This window comes from Stegodyphus dumicola, chromosome X1 (genome assembly GCF_044657685.1).
Source record: "Stegodyphus dumicola isolate Sdum_Otavi_A_Nest chromosome X1, ASM4465768v1".
Taxonomy (NCBI): domain Eukaryota; kingdom Metazoa; phylum Arthropoda; class Arachnida; order Araneae; family Eresidae; genus Stegodyphus; species Stegodyphus dumicola.
The window spans coordinates 34287191-34306762 of record NC_140780.1 but is presented as its reverse complement, the minus strand read 5'-3'; the positions used below and the strand labels follow the sequence as shown (position 1 = coordinate 34306762).

The 19572-nt window shown below is 31.5% G+C and overlaps 2 protein-coding genes and 1 pseudogene across 2 annotated transcripts in view; 2 read left to right on the top strand and 1 right to left on the bottom strand.

The window, feature by feature from the left end:
• Positions 1–9357, bottom strand: part of LOC146993124 (sentrin-specific protease 6-like) — a 180513-nt gene extending 171156 nt beyond the window's left edge. Inside the window, exons 1-2 of the mRNA XM_085807767.1 lie at positions 9331–9357; positions 2100–2460 (exon numbers count right to left, since the gene is read on the bottom strand). Coding sequence (XP_085663893.1) covers positions 2100–2460; positions 9331–9342 — 373 coding nt within the window. The 5' untranslated portion in view covers positions 9343–9357. The remainder of the gene's footprint in view (positions 1–2099; positions 2461–9330) is intronic.
• Positions 9358–14508: 5151 nt separating this feature from the next.
• LOC146993123 (uncharacterized) lies at positions 14509–16255 on the top strand. The gene is made up of 2 exons (XM_085808574.1): positions 14509–15029; positions 15401–16255. The coding sequence occupies exons 1-2, from the start codon at positions 14876–14878 to the stop codon at positions 15658–15660; spliced, it is 414 nt and encodes a 137-aa protein (XP_085664700.1). The 5' UTR covers positions 14509–14875; the 3' UTR covers positions 15661–16255.
• A 1344-nt stretch (positions 16256–17599) lies between these two features.
• LOC146993122 (uncharacterized) lies at positions 17600–19344 on the top strand (annotated as a pseudogene).
• Positions 19345–19572: the final 228 nt, after the last annotated feature.

The window sequence follows — 19572 nt, the reverse complement described above, 5'->3', positions numbered from 1 at the left end:
TTAGATTGGTGCAGATTTTATATATAAATTCAAAACATATTTGTATGTAAAACCTCTTGGATTTTATATAAAAATCTCCGTAAAACTAAGCTTTCTAACTTTTCTTAATGCTATACTTTATGTGACATGTTCCTTTTTTTATGACTTATTCATTTATTATCAGTATGTATCTCAGTGAAAGGAGAGAAAAGTCTGTCTCTCGCACGCACACAAAAAGTCTTAAATAACTGATTAAAATCATCTGATATCAAATACCCATATTAAAACAAATTTCACAGTTGATCAAGGGAGAATATTTTCCTTTTTATTCTTTCTTCATGTTACGTACCTTTCAACTGGTTCCCTAAGGATGTGCTTTTATTTTTTAACAAATAATCCAGATGTAATAAAATTCATCATAAAAACACTGGCTCGTAAAATCCTTGATTTTTTTAAACTTTTTAAAAATTTTTATTTTTATTTTTATTTTTAAGCACATTAAATTTATTGAGGGGGGGGCCTGGAAAAATTTTTGCACAGGGATCCAAGAGTTCTAGTTACGCCACTGCCTTTAGGTGAAAGTTTAACTTTTCCCCAGCTCTGTCCCAATTTTGTTGACTAGCTTCTCTCCCAAACTGATTCGAAGGTCTCCTACCCTCTTCTACAACCACAAATCTCTTCAGAATATTTTCAGCTCAACAGTGCTTTAAGCGGCCTCATGAGGAAAAGACACTGTATACTTACAAACATTTGAAATATACATATTAAACTGCTTGTTTAAATAAAACCTTAAAAATTAAAACCCTTTTAAAAGATTTCATTTCATTATTTTGCTACTTTATTTTAAATACTGATGTCTTTGTTCTACATTTTTTAATGTATTCCTTGAGATACAATACACAAAATACAGCATGGAATATTGGATGCTTCAGTTATTAGATTTAATTTTAAAAAACTCTGCCATCATGCTTAGTTAAACTTAAAAAATGACTACAAATGTTAATTTCATGCACAATGTTATCAAAAGTATAATAATAAACATGCAAAATTTGAAACCTCTTACCTTAATTATGGAAAAAAAAACTTTAATGTTTTTAAAACACGAATGTGAAAAAAATTAAACATTGAGAAAAGTAATTTAGCTTTCAGTTATGGAAATCCTCAACTTCACAGCAAACCTCTCTGTATTTAATTTCTTTTATTTATCACTTCACTTCATTCATGAGTTTCAGCAGAAGGAAATTTTTTTAAAAAATCTAATATCGCGTTAAGCTGTAACATTAGCAAATGACGGGCCTACCAGCGGCCGAGCGGTAAAGTCGCTGAACACTGGTAGTTCGGTCCGAGGTTCGAATCCCGCGAACGGGCTGGCTGCATGGGTGTTTTCGTGGTTTTCCCCATGTGTAACGTGTATACGAGCCAGTTTCCCTTAGAAAGTCCTCCACGAAAGGCATCCCTCCCCTTTGGCAGATAGCCCTAGTGTGCTTTGCCGTAATTAAATACACCACACCAATACACACCATTAGCAAATGACATCCATTTAAAAAGACTGTCTCTTTTAATTGTTGCCATTGAGCATGAAAGAATATATAATTATAACTTTTGAACTACTGAAGACACAGCTTCTATATTTTCCTTATATATTTCAAAAACACTGAAGCAAAAATTTAAGCAACTTAAAAAAAAAAAAAAAAAAAAAATTGATATCTTGATGATTTTTTTGATACTGCATTCCCTTAAGAAATAATATATTTGTTCATAGGTGAACAAAAGATTCTTCATGGCAAAATGTTATTATCAATTCCACAAACTATTCAATATCAGTAAGGATCTGGAGTACGAAAATTTTAAAGGATACTGAAGAAGATTACATATTGCAGAAGAAACTCTGTGACAAGAATAATACATCAATGTTTTAAAAACATGACTATAGCCAAAATAAAATCCAAGACAATATTCAGACAACATATTCTGGGTGGGAAGGGGGAAACTGGGACTATGCATGAAATGGCTTATTTGTATAACATTTCTTGATTATTATAAAGTAATAAAATAATTACAGGAGAAAATACTACTTTCTGCTTTGATATAAAAGTAAATAAACAAATAAAACTACTTACATATATTATATTCATCATCAGCTGGAATTATGAATGAAAGACCATATCTTGACAAATGTACTGGCACATACGAGAGAGAATCATTTGGTCTAATTTCAATTGTCCCAAGTCTTACACTGTGGCATTTGATGGGAATTTCTTCACAAGGTAAACAGGGTAGTTTCTCACAAGACCACATACTCTCAGCAGGCATACTGATTTGCAGTGCCGCTTTATGACCTGTTTCCTCTTCCTTCTCCTGTATATCCATACCATCCATTTCTTTGTCCTGCTCCTCTTCATATTTAACATCATCTTCATTCAGGCTCATATTAGTATTTGTAACGCTGAGAAATTGTGGTTCATCAGATTCCATGTTTTCCTTAAAAAAATGGGGGGAAGGATTTAAGAAATTATTCAATATAATTCCATTTATTTTTAAATAATCCTGATACTGATTAACTAAAAACACATATACATAATATCAAAATTGCTTATAAAAATGTTCAAAGTGGAACTGGAATACATTTCAGCCAAAGATGAAATATTTGTACACCAGCAGGAAAAATTAATTATATAAAGATGCTTTATGTTACTTCTATTAAATAAAGTCCAATGAAAGATGGACTGGTTAGATCAATTTTATCATCTAGAGACAGTTTTATCACCTTCACTACAGAGAAATATTCAAATATTTCTGCCTACTACTTGAGTATATGTGAAATGGAGTGAAAGCAGGCATTTTAAACTCTTATTTCAAGAATTTTACGAGTTGGGTAAAGTTTTCATGTGTGAAAGATGGAGCATGTCACTGATAAGGCATTTTATGGATTGAAACAATGGCATGCGATTGAGACAATGGGAGCAGGACAAATACTGACAGAAGCCTTAAAGATCCGAAAGTAATTAAAGTGTCACGTCTTGCATCTGAAAATAATTCAGACACTGGTTATATATGTAGACAGCCAGGTCAAGTCAAAAACATGCCACAACACTCTCAGGATCATTACTGGGCAAAGATTACTAAAAGAAACAGACAAATGACATTAGCCCAGATTGTAAGAGAGTTCACTACAGCTATAAGAGCTCAACTATCCAAACATACAGGAAGTGATCGGTTGCATTAACCTTTTTAGGCCGGGGCTTTAGTAGCAGTAAAAGCTACCAAAAGACGGGAAATCTTGAACCGAATGCTTTCCCCCCGTTAAGAAATCACCTCCTATTTGCAACAAAGATTCTTGTGTAGTTTAATGGATTCTCAGAGGGGTGCATCTATGTCGCAAAAGGGAGATCTTTGAAAGAGATAAGTGGTTGAAAACCCAGGGACGTCAAATTTGACATTTCAGCCTGTAAAATGGGGGAAAAAGACATGGCCAATAAAGTGGACAACCCCGTCCATTCAAACAGGGAATACAACTGCCAATATATTGGCCATCCGTCTACAAAAGGTTAAAAGAGGGCTGCATGCAAGTAAATCCATGTTTAGTGATTCATGAACTCAGGCTGAGAAATGTAGTTGCAGTGGTAGAGATAATCATGACTGGAGCCATGTTCTTTTTACTTATGGAGTTTTCGTTTGGAGAATGATCCAAACTTGTTACAATACAAACACACTGTATCCTATGAAAACATACACAGAATTATCCAGTAAACATCAATGAAATTTGTCAGTTCAACAATAGTGCCGATATGGCCAAGTATCATATTTAAGGGCTACACTACTTTCACATTTTTACCAGCGCAATTATAAATGCTGAAATATACAGAAATGATGTTCTGGTTGATCTTTGGATTATGGTAACTTGGCGAAAATTTGGCGACCAACTCTGCTACAGCAACCCTCTATTTTTTTTCGCCGCCATTTTGTCTTCACGAAGTAAAGGCATGTTTCTTTCCTTTTTATTTACTCAATACTTTTTCCACCAATCTACTAGCCGAATTACACTGATGCTAGAAAATTTATGTAACAAAACTGCTTAATCATGACAAATATTAACTGCAAAATTGGGGAAAAGTGCAGAATCGCAAACTTCTTGCGCGTTTTTCAGAATAGCACATACACATAAACCATTTACACGTAGACTCATTTTTACTTAAAAAAACATCCCAGAATTGCACAAAAATGGCATTGCACACACTCTTAACTTTATCCATCTACACTGCTATTTTCTCATAAATTACAAAAATTTGCACGAAAATGCAGGAAAATTTTCTTAATCTTTAAACGCGATAAAAAGCACATATATGAAATTACCTGATCGAAAAAAAGTACATACCCTTTCCAAGGATGAACATTTCCACATATAAAATAAAGGTACATCTCTGATAAACGCCCTAATTTCACCGAATGTGGCGATATGTGTTTTGCGCTGGTTTTTGGCGCGATTGCGTGTTGTATGGCAACCATGTCGACGTTGAAAAATCTTTTGGTGGAGTAGTTTAAAATTCCTAGTTGGTTCGTGTCGCGGGTGTTTTTGAAATGGCCTATGTTGCGATGAAAGACGTGGTGGGAAGGTTTCAGCCGCGTATTTTAGATTGTGTGCAGAGTAAATTTAGTATGAAAAGGTACGATGTTGGAGTTGTTAACGAGTCTATTGTTCACGGATGTATGGGGATCTTAGCGTATTTTTGGAATTTCTGTGGGAGTCGAGACTTTTAAAACGGAGTTTGACGTGTCCGAAATGCGGAGCTAATATGAGAACTCGGACAAAAAATGGTGTTTCTGATAGACTTGTGTGGGTTTGCAGTAAAATTGTTGCTAATAAAGTATGTGGGTGTCAGCGCAGTTTAAGGTTTGGATCTTGGTTTTCGTGTAGCAAGTTAACGTTTGAGGAAGTTTTTATTGTTACTTTCGAAATTTTGAATCGTAGGAAGGTATGTGATATGGCAAAATCGTGGAAGTTTTCTTCACAGACGTTGTGTGACTGGCGAAATTTTATTAACAAATGTATTTTGGACTTTGTATGCTCTGTATTTGAGAAGATAGGGAGGAAAGATAAAGTGGTGAAAGTGGACGAATCAAAATTCGGCAAAAGGAAATATCATCGTGGCCATCCTGTTGAGGGGCAGTGGGTATTTGGAGGTGTGGAAAGAGGGTCTGGGAGATTATTTTTAGTAGCTGTGCATGATAGAAGTAAGGAAACGCTGATGCAGTGTATTAAAGAGTCTGGAGATTATTTTTAGTAGCTGTGCATGATAGAAGTAAGGAAAAGCTGATGCAGCGTATTAAAGAGTGGATTGAGCCTGGTACAACTATTTTTTCCGATGGCTGGAAATCCTACAAGGATTTAAGAAAAGAAGGTTTTGAACATTTATTTGTGAACCATAGTTTAAATTTTGTGGATAGCGAGTCTGGCTGTCATATAAATAGTATAGAAAGTACGTGGTGCCATGTGAAAGCTTCGTTACCTGCTTATAACAGAAAATGTGATTTTGAATTTTATTTGGCTGTGTATATGTTTTTCTGTTACTGTCATGAAATTAAAGAAGATGCTTTTAATAAATTTCTAGAAATTTTAAGATGTGTTGAATGGGAAAAATTAAAAATTTCTTTGTAGTTTATTTGCAAAAAGTGTTTGTGTTTTTTGTTTTTGTGAAGTTTGAAAGTGATATTTCTGCTTTTAAAAGAAGCTTTCATTATGGTAAGTGCATTTCATTTTATTGTTTCTATTTTGTAGAATGTTATATTCATTGTTTTTTTGTATGAATTTCCGTTTCTGTTGTTTTTTGAATTGTCTGAAATTTATTTTAGTTTATTTTCTTGATTTGTTTTTAGTGTAGATAGTGCAATTCTTAGATTTTTTTTTAAAGTTTAAACATGATACTGTGTACATGGTATTCTTTGAAATTTATTGTTGTTATGTTAATTTCTTAAAGCGAGGTTTGCGTAGTTCGTAAATTCGTTTATTGCCTACAGTGTGCAATTCGTTGATTTTTTTTAAAGTTTAAACAGGATACTGTGTACATGGTATTTTTTAAATTTATTGTTGTTATGTTAATTTCTTAAAGCGAGGTGTGCGTAGTTCGTAAATTCGTTTATTGCCTACAGTGTGCAATTCGTAGAATTTTTTTAAAGTTTAAACAGGATACTGTGTACATGGTATTTTTTAAATTTATTGTTGTTATGTTAATTTCTTAAAGCGAGGTGTGCGTAGTTCGTAAATTCGTTTATTGCCTACAGTGTGCAATTCGTAGAATTTTTTTAAAGTTTAAACAGGATACTGTGTACATGGTATTCTATGAAATTTATTGTTGTTATGTTAATTTATTAAAGGGAGGTGTGCGTAGTGCATAGTTCGTAGATTCGTTCGTTGCCTATGTTGTGCCATTGGTAGATGTTTTTTTAAGTTAAAATATGTCGCTGTGTACATGGATTCTCGTCAAATATTTTTAGTTAGAAACTTCACGTTTTTGCTGTCTAAATTTTTTGTTTTTGTTTCGGATTTTTAGCTTAAATCGTGTTTTCAAAACGTAGTTTTTGCATGTGCGAAAACCGCGTTTTTGGAGGCATTTTAGGCTTAAAGTTCAAAATGTAGACAAAAAATTTAGATAGTAATATGGCCGCGTGAAGTTTCTCGCGAAAAATATTTGGCGACAAATTTGGCGACTTGAGGGTGCATATCAGAGTAGTTCCAAAATAAATAAAATATCCAAAAGCTTTTACCTCTAAATTATCTATTATATTATAAATGTCACTAAAAAATTTATATGCAAACATTAAAAATAGTTACAAATACTTAGTGTCAAATATTTAAATTACTTCCACACACGTTTACTTCAACTGAAACGTATACCAAATTCCTACAAACATAAAATTCACAAAATAACTATCATTTAATTAAAATATCACTAAACCATGTACACGTCGACTTATTTTTACTTAAAAAAAACACCCCAGAATTGCACAAAAATGGCATTGCGCACACTCTTAACTATATCCATGTACACTGCTTTTTTCTCATAAATTAGAAAAATTTCACGAAAATGCATGAAAATACTCAACGTATACTACTCAAATGTATTCCAAAATACTATAAATATATCACTCACAAAATCACGATCATTAAATTAAATTATAATTAAATTAAAAAACACTACTTAAAATATAAATAAGCACATACATTAAATTAATAAAAATTAGATTACAATCCTAATTACTTGAAACTAAATCATTGCTAATAACAATTTTCCAATAATACCACATTAATTTATTTACTCCTTACATTTAAAACAATGCATAAAAATAATATCCTCAAATGCATAAAAATACTAACTTACCTAATCTTCTTCAGAATCTTCAGAATTCTGCAGTACTACTGCTAATTTCTAAATCCTAAATCTAGTAGTCAACTGGAAGTCTATTCACCAAGTAATAAGAAATTAATAAAATTTCACCTATACTCAAACTACTTTCAGCAAACCACGTACCCTTCCTTACACTCCTTTTCACAAAATGTCCATTTTCACCATATTTCTTGCACCGCCATTTAAACTTAACTGTAATATCCTTCCTTTCACACAATCTCAACTTATTATTATTATCAGATAAATGCATTAAAAATTTAGAATTCACTTTACATAGTGCCATGCAATCCGAAAATTAATGAACACTATTTCACAGAACACACAATGAAGCTTTTCCAAATTAACCCCCTTTTCCGATTGAAAAACTGTAATTCGTCCATTAATGTCCATTAATGTCACGTTTCACACAACACAGAATATAGCTAAATACGAAATTTCCAGATTTCCCCCCTTTTCCGATTAAACAACTGTAATTTGTCCATTAATGTCACATGACATATCTCATGATCTCTCATTTCCCTCACACAAAATAATGCGTAATCGGAACTGAGTGCTTCTCACATTATTACCAAAGTCCTAGGTAGTAACCTTTATCACCTCCAAAATGTCGCCAAACTACCAGTTACCATATTCCAAAGATCAACCCAATTTTCCAATAATATCATATTAATTTATTTACTCCTTACATTTAAAACAATGCATAAAAATAATATTCTCAAATGATTAAAAATACTAACTTACCTAATCTTCAGAATCTTCATTACGTGGCACGCACACTTCCACTATTTCACACAACACACAATGAAGCTTAATACAAAATAATATAGTACTACAGTTTTCCAAATTCCCCCCCTTTTTCCGATTAAAGAACTGTAATTCGTCCATTAATGTCACATAACATATCTCATGATCTCTCATTTCCCTCACACAAAATAATGCGTAATCGGAACTGAGTACTTCTCACATTATTACCAAAGTCCTAGGTAGTAAGTAACCTTTATCACCTCCAAAACGTCACCAAACTACCAGTTACCATATTTCAAAAGATCAGCCGATGTTCTTAACCCTTATGTGTAAGTTGCCTAGAGGTGCAATTGAAAATAATTTACTTCTAATAGAATGTTAATGCTCATCCTAACTGCATTGCACAAGCGACTGATTATTTTTTAGAAAACAAAGTAGGCACAGTGGCAAGAATATTCTCCAGATTTAAATACAACAGCATATCAATAAGATACACTAAAATGCAATTTGCATTACTGCAGCTCCCTTGTATTCTCCACGAGCCTCAAAGTGCTATTCATTGTGAATATCCTTCCTTACCACAGGAGCTCCCAGAACAAAATCCAGCATGGAAAATTGTCATAAAGCTCGCATTTCAGTCAGGAAAGAAAACATACCTTGTTGATTTTTTCTATTTCTCTTAAAAGTTACACCACCAACCCTTCCCTAGCATACTTTATATAACATATCGAAATGTTTAGACCTTTTTTTCTTTCAAAAATAGACAATTTTTTTTATTTTGTAGATATGTCTGTCATTACAAAATAAAAATCTCATGTTCCATCTTATTAGTTTGCAAAATCATTCAAGTTATATGAGTTTTTGCACTTGTTCCTTTGATTTTTCCCACTAGTATATAACTTACGTATAAATTAATACAGCTAGATGTGGTTAATAAGTTTCAGAATAAATAAAATCTTATACAATGCATTTTTTTAAATATTATAAGTAGATATGCACAAAAGTTATTTTTTATATAGAAGGCAGCTATTTATCCTATATTGATGATGCTCTAATTTAATTACAGCACTTCTCATAATATTTTACCAATTTATATTTATAGAACTAACATTATTTTAAAAATTTATATTAAACTGTAAACATATTTAAAGATATTTACGGCAAACTTGATTAAACCAAAGATTTTTCACACTGAACCACACACCTGATTCTGCATACAAATAAAATTTTTATGAATATTCCAAAAAAAAAAAAAAACTAGAAAATAAAACGAATGGAAATTACTAGCTGGATTACCGACTGAACCTGAGCATAGAACTCAACACAGTAAATAATAAGTCTGCTGAAATTTCTACTAATTAGAGCCAAAATTTAGATATATTTTGCGATTTTTTTTTCCTTATCTTCCACTCTAGAAATACTTTAAAAATTAGTGAAATTTTTGGGTTTCATCCGCAGAAAACCCGTTGGCGCTTCGGGAAAGAACCCGTTGGCAGAGGTTTTTCATTTCAATTTCCTGAGCGGGTTGCTTCTTATTACGAAAAACAAATTATGACAAGTCGTTAAATTACAAAAATAGGATTGCAGTCTTTACATCTTAGATCTTTGTGGGGATAAGCCATCAGGAATAACAGGTACATAAAATTTTATTTTTATCAACATACTAAATTTACTAAGTACTAAACTTTTATCTACAGGAGAAAAATGCTAAAATGTAAAGAAATAAGCTTAAAATATTTATTAAAAATTTACCATCAAGGTTGCACACTATAAGATGTTACGTTCTCCTCGATTACACTACGTGCCGACATATGCATTTAGAATCATTTATTCTTTAGACAGACCAAGGTTCTTTAATATACTAAGGTTAGGCCAGGAACGGAAAAAGCGTGCCATTGGTTGCTGGTAGTGACGTCACCCGGGAGACAAGAAACATCGGCCGACGCGTCTGCTACATGATTTTGGTAATGGGAAAAATGTAAACTAAAGCAAAATGATCATTTTATATGTGGTAGATACACCGGAAATACCGGGTATATACTTTCCGATTAAGTATTTTGTTAAAGAAAATGTTTATTTTATGCACAGAATTCGTACGAATGCTGAAAATAATTGTAAACATTAAATTCTTTTCGTAAAGGAAAGTATTAGAAAATTAAAAACGATATTTAAGTTAATTAAGGGAAATAAATATTGTAAAACAAGATATTTTTCAATATTTTTTCGTAGTATTGTTTGCACTAAATAAATCTTGTTGAACAGAACACATGATGGCATAACTGCTAAGACCATGGTAAAAACATAATCAAAAAGTATTATTCTATTTATTTTCATTGCTCATGCACTTTTTTTAATACAAATGAACTTTGACATTCCATGAGAAATATATGATCGTCATTTTCAGTTTAAATTACATATCTCAAGCAAAAGTATATATAAAAAGATTTGACTTAACAAATTCATATTTAAATACCATAAAATTCTACAAATTTCTTAATATCCGTCATTTATACATTTAAATAGTATACTTATCGTATTCATTATAAAGTGAAAAGTCACTTCATACTGATTCACTTCAGATTTTAGCGGAAGTGCGTATATTTTCAGTATAATCTAGAAGTACTCTTATAATCCCTTACACTGCCAAGATTTCTATATAACATTTATCCTGACGTGATTATTTGCTATAGTAAATAATCTTCGATATTGGCATCCTATTCTTCCTTCCATACATTAAAAATGGAGCAATTAAAATACATTTTCTTACACATATACGCACAATAATAATAATAATAAACTTGCCCTACATCTTAGTTTCGGCCCACCAGCGGCTGAGCGGTAAAGTCGCTGAACACTGGTAGTTCGGTCCGAATCCCGCGAACGGGCTGGCTGCATGTGTGTTTTCGTGGTTTTCCACATGCGTAACGTGTATACGAGCCAGTTTCCCTGAGAAAGTCCTCCACGAAGACATCACACCTATTACGCAGATAACCCTAGTGTACTTTGCCATAATTAAATACACCACCACATCTTAATTTCAATTCAGCCTGTACACAAATTAAATATTTTTAATTACTAATGTATTTTTATCAGGTTGTTTCTTAAAATACTTTTGTTATACTCGAAATATGTGTTCAATATTGAATTATTTTTCTTTCTCTTATAATTAAAAACAAGTTATATGGAATCAAAATTAAAACATATGCAGCAGTTAAATAACACTTAACAGAATATCTTACTCTTTCGCTATTTGTATTCTAGCATTATACATAGATTTGTTTTCCTTCGGGTTCAAGCATGTGTAAGTTATATCAATTAAATTACATCACACATACCTGTATGAATCAGTTAAATAACACTGAAGGAAATATGTCACTCACTCATTCGATGTTTGCATCATAGTGTGGTCGAGAAATTGTTCTTTCCTCACGGTGAGGCATGTATCAGTTTACTTAGTTCGCAAAGCTTAACCCAGACGCTGCTTCAATACATAGAATTACGTTTGGGATGTAAAGAAAGTAACCAAAACATGTGAATGAAGTTGGATACGCGAATTTATTAACTAATCATTCAGGTACTCAGTATTGGTAAACATGACACTGAGTTTAAATATCTCACTACGATGTAAGTCTCATACACAAAATGAAGATTATGATAAAAAAATGATTTAAAATGAGAAATTTTTCAATTTAAATGTAAAATAGCAGTAAAATGAAAAATAAATGTAAAATTACATCACAGTTTTGTATGAAAACTACATAAATTCATTAAAAAAATAGTTATTTTATCTGGTTGTAAAGAGTGTTTTCCACCAAAAAACGTATTAACGTGTATAATTCTGACACAACGCTATAGCACAATTTGCCACTTCCGCCTAGGTATAATAGCAAATTAACAACACAAATCAAATCAAACTGTTGATGCAACGAAAGTAAACAAACGCCAAGAACTAACGCTGTCACCCACATGACGTCATGCGTATGTGGCATAACTTTCTCCCTGCACTGCGCATCGCTCTTGGAGTATACAGAAGGAGAGGAAACTGGTATTACAACTTTTCTCAAAAATGGTCCCCTTTTGTCGCCTTATTTATAGAGGGCGCTGCAATCGTTAGCTTTTCTACTTTTCGTAGGATTTGACATAGGCAGCAATACAGAAAATATTGATTTGATATCAATTTCCATCATGAGTAATTCTTGTAATGCAACCTGCTTCGTCCCTGGATGCAACAGTGGTTATACATCTGTTAGGCAGAAGAATAAAAGCTTGGGAATCAAGAATCCAAGTATATTTAGAGCTCCAAAGATGAGCAACATTTATATCATGCCTGATCACAGTCAGACGAATTTATATAACTTTACAGAACGTCTGGATTGCTAGTAAATAAGAGAGTATTTAAAAACTAATAGATTGGAAATTAGTTAAATATTTCACAGAACTTTAAATTGGAAATTAGTTAAATATTTCACATAACTTATGTGCATTTGCATTTCGTGCATGAAAGCAGGCAATCCTGAGATTTTAAGGTTAAATAAATTTCTGGAATTACTCAAGAATGATGGAATATTTGCCTCTTTATTTCATTTACAGAAAAGAAGATTAACTCATTTCCCCTTTTTTTCCGTTTGAAGTAGGTTTTTATAATAAATGGAAATGAACACTGTGCTGCTTAAAATTAACTTTACTTGCATGGTTAAGTGAAAACATAACAGCAGATAAGTGTAATGAAAAATTGATTTTCCATGAGATAAATTCAGCATATTAAATAAGTTATGAATATTATAAAATCATGCCACCTAATCACATAATTGAATGGCTGACCATGCAGCCAGCCTGTAGGCGGGATTCGAACCCAGGACCAAACTAGCAGTATTTGGTGACTTCTGACTTCTTCTGCTGTTCAACTTCTGGTGGGAAAGAACAGGGTGCTTGTAAATTGACCACAAACTTAACGAAATCACTCTAGCCTCCTATAGCTCACCCTTATGTAACAATATAAAACAATACTGCTAAAATTGTTTCGGGATTATATAATTACTGTTACATTTTTATTAAATTTTTGTTATTTAATTGAACTTGTTTCTTTCACTGCGAGTCTTTAATCGTTGAAAAAGAGATATTAAATTGAGAATAAAAAAAGTAAATAATTACTGCAAGAGAAAACAGACTTTAGTTTTATATAGTTAATGATATTTTTTAAATACCGCAGCAAGCATACATTAGGTATTCTGGTATTAAACTGGTAGTTTTGCAACAAATGTAATTAGAGTCTATTAGTAAATGATCAGTTCAATAAATGAAAATAAAAATAGGGGATCTTTTCCAGTAAAACATAACACATGCAAAGCATTTTTTTTTTTTTTTTTTTTTTTTTTTTTTTTTTTTTTTCAAAAAAGCTACATGTACCAATTTGAAACTTAACAACGAGAAAATATTATAACATTATAACTGTGATAAAATTTTTCTGAACATAAGAAACTCATCTTTTAGGCTATTTGAATGGAATAGAATTTTCCTCCTTTGGAAAGAAAAGAGGACATGTACTTTTAAAATAAAAAAGATCTGCATTATATTTTTAGTTAAAATACTGCATTTATTGGTTAGAAGTTAGTTCAAGCAGGACAAAATTAAAGATAGATTGAATTAGTCAATATTTTTTACTCTTTATATTTAATTATGAATAATATAGTTCAGCATAACCAAGCGTTCAGACTACTTAACTGAATTCAAATTCAAATTCTATTTTAAAATCTTTTGAAATCAATTTGAAACATACTTCTCAAATAACCGAGATATGGAAATTTTTAACAGAAAACGATAAAAATATCAAAATCAAAACTGACATCTGATTCATAAAAAAGAATAACTTATTATGATAGTAAAGAACATTTACTGACTGAAGCAAAAAATTCTATAAGCTTCATTAAAATTTCGCCTTAGTTTATATCAAGCTGTGTATCTAAGAATTTTACAAAATGAGAGACGCGAATTAAATTTAACATATATACAGCAAGTATTATTACTAGTAATATGATTATTTTTCTAAGGGGGAGGGACTGAAAAATAATCATTAAATTAATCATTCATAAATCTTCAAATTAATCATTCATAAAAAGTACTACAAGCCTTACAGCATGAAAGCTGTAAATTAATTTTATAATTTGAGGAATAAAATACAATCATTAGTGAGCAGAATATATAACGTTGATAATAACGTAGTCCATGACATTAAAAACATAAACATTTTCTCATTCGGTAGTAAGCTTCGCCGCCTGACTACTCAATAAATGTTTACATTTGGAACTGTAAGATGGAACAACAGCGCCATCTAGTGAACGCGACATTTTAGGACCGTTTTTCTAACAGGCGTCTCAAGACCAGAAGAGGAAAATGCTTATCTTCACTGTCATTGGCTGTATACCACGTGACACTCCCGAAACGTTTAGGCAAAGAATCTGTAAGAGATTCTTTGGTTTTAGGCGCTATTTCTGGTTTTTCGCCAACTGCAATTGTGTTTCTCGCCAATTGTTAGCGGTTTGTTTAAATCAAGGATATTGCTCTTTTTTTATTATTATCAAAATGGATATGTTTAAATGTAAATCTTGCAGTTCATCATTTTATGCGAAAAGATATTTGAAAGCGCATGCACAAAGAATACACGAATTTAAATAATAGTTGCACCATTTTCGTGTACGTATTGTACGAAGCAATTTTGTACAAAACATTCTTTAGCTAAACATAGGATACGTATGCATAATATAAGGCGAAGTAATATTAAATGCGGCGAAGACGAATGCCGGGAACTATTTTCTACTACAGGAGATTTAAGATCTCACTTAGAGACTTCCCATAATTACAGCAATATGACCAAATGTATAAAACTGGAGTTTCAAAAAAAGCAAGGTATGCAATGAACTTTTTATTATTTTGTTTTCCTAGTTCAATTATAAATAAGCAAAATATATTGCGTAACTTCTGTATATAGCCCTTAATCTTTTTACATTAAAATTAAATAGCTTCATTAAAGCTAGTTCAGCAATACATTTATTTGAAGAAACACCATATATATGATATTATTAATTTAAGCTGTTTCAGCACACAAATATGCATTTATTTGAAAAAATTAACAAATTAATTACTTTGAAACATATAATTTCAGAACACTATAGTTTTAACAATTAAGATTATTTTTCTGTGTGGCTGCAATCTGCATATTTTTATTTACTAATCAGATGCCCTTATTATGAAAATTTATACATTTATTTATTTATTAGACTTTTATTCATGGCTATCGGATGAAGAAAGAAAAACAAAGACTCATTTTGTGGTAGATTCATCTGGGCAGAAACATAAAAATTACACCAGGACGCTGTTTTGCTGTAATAGAAGTGGGACATACAAAGCAAAAGGCAAAGGTGAAAGACAGCTAAAAGCACAAGGGACTTCCAAAACAGGTTTCTCTTGCACAGCTACTGTCATACTAAAAGATTTTGGCAATCGTTTTGAAGCTGTATATTTTAAAGAACATTACTAGCATGAAAAATCCCTTTGTCATCTCCCTATTCCTAAACAAGAAAAGCAAAGTATAGCAGGCAAGTTATGTGTTAGACCGTATTTTGATTGTATTAATTTCTCTTAAATAAAACTATAATTACTTATGCAGTTGGAGCCTTTCTAGCTGTCATTAATATACAGGCGGTTCAAAATTCCAAAAGTGAATGAATTTTAATATTAATGAAGTTGATAACGAAAATCATTCATGGAAAATTCAGATTGGGAGAGAAACACGCGAGTGTGAAATTTAAAATTAGGCTTAACAGCAGACTTAATTTGCATAGATTTTAAATAAAATTATCAGCTTTGAGGACAATCAGACACAGGTATCTCTTCAGGAGTACAAAACTTTTGCAAAATGGAAGGAGTGGGTAGAGCAAAGTAAAGATGAACGTAACACTGTCTGCTGTGGAAAATAATAATGAAGCATGTAAAACCAAGATATTATAATTCTAAATGTGTTATGAAGGAATTAACACATTTATAATTCTAATATCTTAATTTGTTATATTTCATTACTGTTTTATCTGAATGGTTCAATGTTTGTGTTTCTCCGTCAACTGCTTTTAATATAAATTTGGATAATTCTCTTGAAGAAGAGGGACCTTGAAAATGCTGAAGTTTGATTCAAAATCTAGATGAAACTAAGATTAATATTTTGCCTGATTTAAAATTATGGTAAATTGTTTTCTCTTGTATTTATGAACAGCATATTAAATATTTATATAAAAGTGATTAATTATCTATATTTAAGTAACCTGAGATTTGTAACAATTGTTTTTCTTATTATTAAATTAAGTATCATATTTCTTACTAATCTACTGTATAGGCATATTTGTAAATTTAAAGATACTTTTTTTATTCCATTAGTTTATAGTATATAAGATACATCTGTCATGATATTTACATTTCTCAGTAACTATATTATACTAATGAGCTAATAGTCAGTTTAGAGTTTTCGCCAGTAATCTATTGTCACATTTGTGAACAGGTGGTGTGGCTACACCGGACGTTGCCAGAGCGGACACGTACAATTTCGCGATCAGAGCAGACACTTCGAAACTCATCGTGGTTAGAGCTGCACATCTTTTCCCCATCTTAGAACAGATAAAGGGTGCAGATAAATAAGTAAATAAATACTTTTAAAAATTGCAAATATAATTTAAAACAGTATTTTAAGTGGCAAATCTCTTTTATCGATGTTCTCTGTTTTTGCACTCGATTATCGAATTACAATGATAAATACATTTTTGCCAATCATATTTAATTATTTATATGTATTTAAATTGTTATGATATTATAGTGTGAATGCATTTTAAACATAGCAAAATGTAATAAAAATAAAAACTTATGTGTAAATATAAAATGTAATAAAAATAAAAATTTCAGGGATTTTGTGGAAAACTGTATTTTAGAGTCAAATATTAGAACAGGTGCAGTTACCATAAAATTAATTAGCTGCATTAATGTAAGTAAAAATAAATATTAGAAGTAAAATATACAAAACAGATACTAGTAAATACTAGCTATCCTTTATTATAAAGGCATAAATATAATTTACAATTTAGTCCAACCTAGTTACAAAACTTAAAGATTTTAGACATTTTTCTAAATTGTTTGATGTTTCGAATTCTTTTAGGATGTTTTTAATTCTTTCATCCAATTTTACATATGCTTTTTTCCTTGTTATTTCAGGGTCGCCTAATTCTCTGGCTTTCAAATTAAAAGACACTTTTTTGTGTTTCTTCTTTTAGTATTTTAACTAATAAGTGCACAATAGGCTGGTTTCTGCCAGTGTTGTGTTTAATTTAGAATTCCACCTTTCAACAGAATTATTTGTCTTATGATGCTGTCCATGTACATTCCGTATTTTAATGGGCATATTTTGATTTTCCATTCACTACTCGACAAAAGAATCAATGAATGTGGTAAGTTTGTTAGTGCTAAAAGCTTTTTCCTATACAATGCTCTAAGTATCATCTACATGTTCTATTGGCAAGTAAGCTAAGGCAGAAATCATTCTACAGACATGTCTTATATGTTCGTTCTCTTTATATTCCTTTATTACACCCATTTCTCCCCATTCATCTTATGTCACAAACATTGATTAAAATGAAAGTTACAACCGAATATAGTCGAACTGGGAAATTCTAACATACAGCTATTGATGGCTGCGGCTTCAAAATCAAATTTTATAATGTCCGGCTTCTACTTAGGGTACCAACATTTCACTTTCTGAAACATTGCAACTTACGTTGCTTGTGTCTTATAAGGCAGAAATGCAAAAAGCGCTGGATAAATATTGGTCTCAGTTGCTGTACTCCTTAAGTTGATGTTCAAATTTCAAAACACTTACTATTTTATATATTGTTGAAAGAATTGATTAGGGCAATGAAATGTTCATTAAAAAAAAATTTCAGTTGCAAGCTGATATTCTAATATCATACCATTGTTTGCATGGAATTCATATTTAGTAGGTATAAAATAATATAAAATTTTCTTTTCAAGTTCATATAAATGAAAAACTTTATTTTGCATATAGTATATATAATTTTTATCTCCTAATTATCTTTTTAAATTATTGAAGGGGGTGGAAGAGAAACGAATTTTGCAAGATGCAAGATTCTCTTCGAGAGATGATATTGAAACAAAACAGTTAATAACGAGAAAAGACCTGCATAACATTAAGAGGGATTTTGGTCTGAGCATTAATTCTAAAGGATTTATTTTAACAGATGATGAGACAAGTGTTTGGTCCTGGGTTAATACGATGTCGCAAATGGAATTCAACCCCGTTCTGATGTATAAACGTCAAGGAGAAAAATATGCAAATGTAAACGAAAATGATTTCATGTTAGCAATAATGACAGAATTTCAAAAAAAAAAAAAAAATGTTGATAGAATTTGGTAATGATAGAATCTGTATTGATTCTACACATGGAATTTCTGCTTATGGATTTGAACTTGTAACATTGCTTGTCGTTGATAAGTATGAAGAGGGCATACCAGTTGCTTTCTTAATATCATCAACAGTATCAGAAAAAATTTTGGTAAACTTTTTTAACTGCATCAAAAAGATCATTGATATCAAGCCAAAGGTTTTCATGAGCGATGATGCTCCCATCTTCTATAATGCATGGGAGCATACATTTGGTTCTTGCCAAAAATTATTATGTGCTTGGCATGTGGACAGAGCATGGAAAGGTCATTTGAATTCTGTGCCAAAACATAAAAGACAAGCAGTGTACAAAACTTTAAAAACTTTAATGTATGAATTAGATGAAGAAATGTTCAACAAAATGTTAGAAACATTTTCTGAGCAACTATGTGAAGATGAAGACACGCGAGAATTCCATAAATATTTTATGACATACTATTTTGAAAGAGCCCAAATGTGGGCATACTGTTTCAGAAAAGGGGCTAAAATCAACACCAATATGTATGTTGAAACATTTCATCAGAAATTAAAATATATTTACAGTCAAAAGTCATTAATTCGGACACCCGTAATCCGGAATGATCTATAATCCGGACCTCAAAGCTAAAATCTTTCTGCGCATGCGCATAGGCGTTTTACTCGTGCGCGCAAGACATTTACGACTGCGCATATGCATCTGCGCAAGTGCAGAATACGTTTTCGCGTGCGCGTTTAATGTATAACGGACGGTAAAAGCTAAAATTATCTAATTATCTATTTCAGTTAATGTTGATAATTACGTTGTTCCTTAATCTTCAAATTGGATCCGGCTTATTATTTTTTGCAGACTGTAAGAGCAATTTTCTAAAAGTAAGCTTGAACTTTCGATTATGTCAAATAGAATTTCCGATGCTGGAGCTCCCAAAGGATCTAGAAAACGAAAGTATGTTTCGATGTCCATCAAACAAAAAACGA